This window comes from Physella acuta, unplaced genomic scaffold (genome assembly GCF_028476545.2).
Source record: "Physella acuta isolate Inbredline_101_S28 unplaced genomic scaffold, ASM2847654v3 ptg001822l, whole genome shotgun sequence".
Lineage (NCBI taxonomy): Eukaryota > Metazoa > Mollusca > Gastropoda > Physidae > Physella > Physella acuta.
The window spans coordinates 1,495-9,247 of NW_026733332.1; the positions used below are offsets into that span (position 1 = coordinate 1,495).

The window sequence follows — 7,753 nt, forward strand, 5'->3', positions numbered from 1 at the left end:
CCAGGTCAGGTTTGGGGGGGGGGGGGGGGGGGGGGGGGGATATAGGTCAACCCGTATGAAAACAAACCCGGAGAACATACATTTGATGCCAGACTAGGGTCCGTCACCAACGTGGTTATAAGCTAAGTATACGTCCGTACCATCTGTCTGTAACAGCAACTTATTTTTTTTACTCACTGATTAGTAAGGGGGATGTAAGAAAAATTATGAGAGGGGGTGGGGGTGTAGACCATCTGGGTTTGGAGTGGGTTATCTCTCCGGGGTGAGCTAGAGTTGCGTCCCATTTGTACAAACAAGACCAACGTGGGTCTATTGTTTTCTTTCCAGGCGTCTGAATTAGGGGGGTCAGTGTTGATAGTTGTGGGTCCATAGGGGGGTTAGTGTTAGGTGGGTCCATAGGGGGGGTCAGTGTTAGGTGGGTCAATGGAGGGGTCAGTGTTAGGTGGGTCCATGGAGGGGTTAGTGTTGATAGTGGTGGGTTCATAGGGGGGTCAGTGTTAGGTGGGACCATGGAGGGGTCAGTGTTAGGTGGGACCATGGAGGGGTCAGTGTTAGGTGGGGTCCATGGGGGGGGGGGGGGGGGGGTTAGTGTTAGGTGGGTCCATGGGGGGGGGGGTTAGTGTTAGGTGGGTCCATGGAGGGGTCAGTGTTAGGTGGGACCATGGAGGGGTCAGTGTTAGGTGGGTCCATGGAGGGGTTAGTGTTGATAGTGGTGGGTTCATAGGGGGGTCAGTGTTAGGTGGGACCATGGAGGGGTCAGTGTTAGGTGGGACCATGGAGGGGTCAGTGTTAGGTGGGTCCATGGGGGGGGGTTAGTGTTAGGTGGGTCCATGGGGGGGGCCAGTCTTAGGTGGGTCCATGGAGGGGTCAGTGTTAGGTGGGTCCATGGAGGAGTCAGTGTTGATAGTGGTGGGTCCATAGGGGGGTTAGTGTTTGGTGGGTCCATGGAGGGGTCAGTGTTAGGTGGGTCCATGGAGGGGTCAGTGTTAGGTGGGTCCATGGAGGGGTCAGTGTTAGGTGGGTCAATGGAGGGGTCAGTGTTAGGTGGGTCCATGGAGGGGTCAGTGTTGATAGTTGTGGGTCCATAGGGGGGTTAGTGTTAGGTGGGTCCATGGAGGGGGTCAGTGTTAGGTGGGTCCATGGAGGGGTCAGTGTTGATAGTTGTGGGTCCATAGGGGGGTTAGTGTTAGGTGGGTCCATGGAGGGGTCAGTGTTAGGTGGGTCCATGGAGGGGTCAGTGTTAGGTGGGTCCATGGAGGAGTCAGTGTTGATAGTTGTGGGTCCATAGGGGGGTTAGATAGTTGTGGGTCCATAGGGGGGTTAGTGTTAGGTGGGTCCATGGAGGGGTTAGTGTTAGGTGGGTCCATGGAGGGGTCAGTGTTAGGTGGGTCCATGGAGGGGTCAGTGTTAGGTGAGTCAATGGAGGGGCCAGTGTTAGGTGGGTCCATGGAGGAGTCAGTGTTAGGTGGGTCCATGGAGGAGTCAGTGTTAGGTGGGTCCATGGAGGAGTCAGTGTTAGGTGGGTCCATGGAGGAGTCAGTGTTAGGTGGGTCCATGGAGGAGTCAGTGTTAGGTGGGTCCATGGAGGAGTCAGTGTTAGGTGGGTCCATGGAGGAGTCAGTGTTAGGTGGGTCCATGGAGGGGTCAGTGTTAGGTGGGTCAATGGAGGGGTCAGTGTTAGGTGGGTCCATGGAGGGGTCAGTGTTAGGTGGGTCAATGGAGGGGTTAGTGTTAGGTGAGTCAATAGGGGGGTTAGTGTTAGTTGGGTCCATGGAGGGGTCAGTTTTAAGTGGGTCCATGGAGGGGTCAGTGTTAGGTGGGTCAATAGGGGGGTTAGTGTTAGGTGGGTCCATTGAGGGGTCAATGTTAGGTGGGTCAATGGAAGGGCCAGTGTTTGGTGGGTCCATGGAGGGGTTAGTGTTAGGTGAGAACATGGAGGGGTCAGTGTTAGGTGGGTCCATGGAGGTATCAGTGTTAGGTGGGTCCATTGAGGGGTCAATGTTAGGTGGGTCCATTAAGGGGTCAATGTTAGGTGGGACCATGGAGGGGTTAGTGTTAGGTGGGTCCATGGAGGGGTCAGTGTTAGGTGGGTCCGTGAAGGTCTCCATTTTGGGAGGGACATTGACGGGTCAATGATAAGTGGGGCCATGGAGGGGTCAGTGTTAATTGTTGTGAGTCCAAATAGGGGTTAGAGTTAGGTGGTTCCCTGAAGGGGTTACTGTTAGGTTTGTCTATGGAGGGGTCAGTGTTGGTTGGAGCCATGGAGTGGTAAAGTTAGTTGGGTCAATGAAGGGGTCAGTGTTGGTTGTGGTTAGTTCACGATACTATAAAAACGGTATAATCCACTTCCATATTAAGTAGAGCTAAGGTTCCATTGACCACGTCATGAGGAAAACTGTACAGATTAGTGGCAGATTAGATGTAATAAGCCAGTGGTATCACAGTGGAGACGTCATTTGTTGACAAGGATCAGATAATGAGTTCAGGTAGGTATGAATCAAGAAATGACGTCACGTAGAGCGGAATTCACAAATGACGTCACAAAGAACGAAATCAACAAATGATGTCAATAGACCAGCACCTTCTTCTTCTTCGTTCTTAATTTTAAGTGTTGGAAGGGATCGAGCCTTATCTGCCAGACGGTTGAACTCGAGACTTTTTTTTTCGAATTTATCAACCATGGGCTTTTTTTGCCGACTCGACCACGCCTCTGTCACAATTAAGTGTCAACTGGTTATGCGCCATTGAGGCCATTGACTCCGTTTTCAGCCAGCTTTTCTTTTTGGATTTGCTTCCATAGCCTTTGTTTAACCAAGAACAAACTTCAAGGCAGCAGTTGTTTGATTTTGGAGTAGTCTCTCCTAGAAGAGCGGCTGTATCCAGCTAACGAGCCTCATCTGCCCGAGACTTTTCGGTTTAGCAACCATGAGCTTTACCGACTCGACCACGCCGCCCCCAGAACAGCACCAACAGTTGATATATCACGAATCGCCAGGCTCTAACTTGGGATACTTTGATATGATACTACTGTAGACTGATACTCTCTGAACTGTTTGACCACTTGACCACTGGTCGAAAGAGAAAAGCGGTGCCTGGTCGCTCAAAAATCTCTGCTGATACATAAAGACCTTTATTTAGTCTTTTTTATCTAGGACTGCTTAAAGTAAGCTATCTGCTCATAAACACCCAGAATACGGATCTGAGGGAGATGTACCTCCCCCCCCCCCACACACACACGCACACACCGCCTACCTCCACATACCATTCCTATCTGGAATTACTAAATAAGTAACATGTTTAGGAGAATATATCCAACAACTAAAAAAAAAGACTTAATAAATTTCATTATTAATTAGGACGTATTAAAAATCCCTCGTAATTAAACGAGTTTTTAATGACATCACTTATTATTTCAACAATTTTAAAGCTTTGAAGTAACGACGACCTTAGCAAGAAATTTACCCGTACTCCTAATGTCAACATTAGTTTACATTTATCAATTTTAAAAAGTACTTTACGTCTGCGGATAACTTATAGAAAAGTCTAAAAATAAAACAAAATGGCAGCCACAGACGAAACCACATCCACAGCCAAGCAGAACATTTGGCAGTAAACCTCACTCTAATTCCGACTCCGTCGAGAAATGTTGGTTCTCTCCCTCTAATCTATTTATAGTCGTGAAATACTAGCAGTTTTCCCGTCTAATCGTCGAGCTCGTGTCAATTACATTTCATCATTATAACTTCATTAGCGGCTCTTCCTTTCATTTCTAGAATTCTTCTCCGTTTTTTTTTTAAACAACAAAAAAAAAAAAAAAAGCTAATTCCGCAAATCGCAAAATGAATACTGTGATCGTGCTAAGCAGTAAAGGTATTTAAGAACATTTTAACCTGTGCTGATTAATACTGCATATATCTCTCTGGTTTTTTATTTTAATTTATTTTTTTTACATTGATTGATAGTTTTAAATTGTTTCTAAAAGATCAATTACCGATTTTTTAAATATTTTTTTTATCGCAAAGAAACTTTCAACTTTTATTTTTGAAATTGTGCTTCCACAACCTTTCTCTCTTTCCCCCCCCCCCCCCACCCCCTACCAATCTAATCTCTGTTAACAATTTGAACGAGTTTCAAAGTTAAAAAAACTAGACCACAGTTGAATTAATTTCAAAGATGGAAATATTTTTTTTAAAGATTGTTTCGTAAAAACCTGGCAATGTTTTAGAGTTCAAGTCCTGAATGAGATTCCATATTTTTTTGTTGTAAGTGCTCCTTTCGCACGTTACGCAATCCTCTCTCTCTCTCTCTCTCTCTCTCTCTCTCTCTCTCTCTATATATATATATATATATATATATATATATATATATATATATATATATATATTTATATATAGGCCCCTACATATATATATATATATATATGTAGGGGCCTATATATAAATATATATATATATATATATATATATATATATATATATATATATATATATATATATATATATATGTAGAGTCCTATATATATATATATATATATATATATATATATATATATATATATATATATGTAGCGGCCTATATATATATATATATATATATATATATATATATATATATAGCGGCCTATATATATATATATATATATATATATATATATATATATATATATATCGCCCCAAAGAAAGCCGGTTGGTTAATGAAAATCTCATCTAACCGGGATTCGATCTCTGGCCACACTGAAGTGGTTGCCAAGGACAACAGACCAGCCAATTACCGACCGAGTCTTCCAACGCTACACCAACAGCACAAACGTAACTGAACGATTTAATTGGACACAAAAAAGAGTGCAATGAAAATAATCTGAACGCTTTATAAATGTTACCCATTTCAAAGTTCGGCCTCAAAAGAAATAAATTCAGGATGATAGTGGCTCTTGTTTATGTGATCTCTTATAAACAAAATCCGGGCTTTGTAAAAAAAAAAAAAGAAAGAAAAAACTATGGAGATAATACACAAACAATTAAAGCACTAAATGGAAAAAAATTGGAATCAGCTATTCAGGGCTAACGAGGGTCTCAAGGCAGTTTTAATACTTCAAAGAGCGGGGGGAGAAATTCAAGCACCGGTTTTGTTTGCGGAGGTGCGTAATTAAAGCGCATCAAGGTGCGCATCCTGTATACATATCAGTGCTGGTTGCTAACAGTGGATGAGGGAATCTGGTGGGGGGTGGGGGGGGGGGGGTGTTGGTTTCTTTTTTTAGGGTAGTGGGCTGTATAGGGTAGTGAGTTGTTAAGGGCAGTTTGTTGGTGTATGTAAAAAGGTATTTGGTGTAATATGGTGTATAGAGTAATGTCTGGGGTAGGTTTTTGATGTATGTGGACAGGTGAGATTTAGTGAACTGTGGTGTATAGGGTTAGGTGATGTTTAGAGCAATTTTTTGTCTATGTTATAAGGTGGTGTTAGTGTGTTATTGTGTGTAGAGAAGAGTAATGCTCAGGCTAGTTTTTGTTGTATAGGGAAAGGTATGGTATAATTTAGTGTAGTGTGTTGGGTAATATGGTGTTTTGGGTAACCAGGTGTGTACGTTAATGTGATTTGTATGGTGGTATAATGGCCCGTATAGTTTGTTGTTTATGGTAAGGTGATATTTAGTATCAAATGGTGTTTGGAATAGTAAGATACTTATGGTAGGTCGACTTTTATGGTAGGGCACATGTAGGGTACATATAGGGCACCTTTAATGTACATATAGGGTATTTATAGGGTACATATATATGTCACATATAGGGTACATAGAGGGTATTTATAAGGTACAAATATTGTACATATTGGGCACATATAGGGTACATATCAGTCACATATAAAGTGCATATTGGATAGTTTCGTGGTAGTTCAGATAGACGTTTCAGGTGAGGGGACTGAGAAAACGATTCATGGAGTAGCCAGATAAATATATCTGTTTATGTCAATGACTCTATAGTCTGGAGCTTCGAATAAAAGAAAAGGTGGGGATTAAAAAATTAAAACAGATAAGTGCAAACAAAAAGTAAGAAAAAAATGGCATTGAATTTTACATTTTGCATTTGAATAATATCATGCATATTATCATACCTACTTATTAATACGTAAGCTACATTAAACTTTTCATGCAGTCTGATGTTATATTTCATGGACCACCAAGTATTTGCACTACAAGTAACACCTTTAAGTTCATAAGTCACGCACCAAAAAGGCGTGCAAAAAGCTCACGAATACACAACATATGAATACGTCAAGAAAATGTCAGAATCAAGAGGATCGTGTTACTAGGCTAGAGTTTCACCACCACAATCTCGCAGTATCATGTGTATTTTTTTGTAAACAATCAAAGTCTGAAATTATTGTTTAGATTTTCAGAGTGCGAGTTTACATTGAAAACTAACCGCATGTTTATTTAAGAGACCTGATTTAGGGAAGAGGTGAGCAGTGCGTGGAAATTATTGACGGGGAGGGGAATGAGGGGGGGGGGGGGGCTATGTTAGATACCCATTCGGACGGGGCAATTCTAGAGTAGATAGGTTCATCTATTACTGTGGACTATGCATAAAGAAGGAGATATCGTGGTCATAAAAAAAAACGATATAGTTTGGTCAATTATTTTCCAAACTGGTCTAACTTCCCCTAACGTGAGGATGGACTCTATCAGAACTTTATGGACTCAGTGATGTCCTACGGACTGAAGTCCGGGATCCGAACTTGGAACTGTTTGAGCCACCAGTCGTAAGCTTTGCCGTCCGACTTCGTGCGCCTGTTTAACAAAGCAGGGTAAGGGTCTAGTTAGTTAAATTGTAATCAGGGTAAGGGTCTAGTTAGCTAAATTGTAATCAGGGTAAGGATCTAGTTAATAAGATGCAGACAGGAGAGGCTGTGTGTAAATGACGCCATACAACAAGGGAGGCAAGTTCAGATTAATGTAACGATGTAATTTGTAATAGACTTGCTTGTTACTTTCTCGTATATACGAAGTATAGAGAAAGTATTGTAATCGTGCACAAAAATAACATGAAATTTTGACAGTTTTTACCGTTTTACTCCTCAGTCCTTCATCACATCCGGAGTATAGAGGACTTATTTTAATCAGGGGAAAATTATAAATACAAATATATAAACGTTTTGGCGTTTTATGCGTTATCGAGTCGTAAAAACTGGACTTTGCAATTCTGTCCGTATGTCTGTGTGTCTGTCTGTGTGTAAACACGATAACTTGAGTACCGTTACAGCTAGGTTGATGAAATTTCATATATAAGTATTTTATCAAAATCGTAGATCCTGATCAACTTTTGAGCGATTTCCGATAACCGGAAGTGGTGCTTTTTCTACTTTGAATTTTTCAAAAGCCTATAAGTTGCGTACTATTTTAGATAGATGCATGAAATTTCACACGTAAGTAAAATATCTAATTCTCTACCTTCTGTCAATTTTTGAATAATTTCCGTTGACCGGAAGTACTAATTTACGCTGTTTCCGATTTCTCAAAAAACGCATGTAAATTTATAAAGTACTAATAATATCCCGCACTTTTATACACATTTTATTAGGCATTCACTTGGTGTGGGACGGAGTGGTCTAGCGGTAGAGAGCTGGACTGCTCGAGCTCGAATCCGAGTCTACCCAACTCTGATGGGTACCTAACTCCTGTTAGGGAAAGTAAAGGCGGCTGGGCATAGTGCTGACCACACTATCTCTTCATATGCCGAGGTCACAGAAACAAGTGAAC

At 41.9% G+C, this 7,753-nt stretch overlaps 1 protein-coding gene across 1 annotated transcript; it reads right to left on the reverse strand.

Annotated features, from left to right (window-relative positions):
• Nucleotides 1-1,429: 1,429 nt before the first annotated feature.
• Nucleotides 1,430-2,108, reverse strand: LOC131930688 (uncharacterized; the record flags this gene model as incomplete). Its single annotated transcript, XM_059287271.1, has 1 exon — nt 1,430-2,108. A coding segment is annotated over exon 1 (679 nt), but the record flags the coding sequence as incomplete, so codon positions are not given.
• Nucleotides 2,109-7,753: the final 5,645 nt, after the last annotated feature.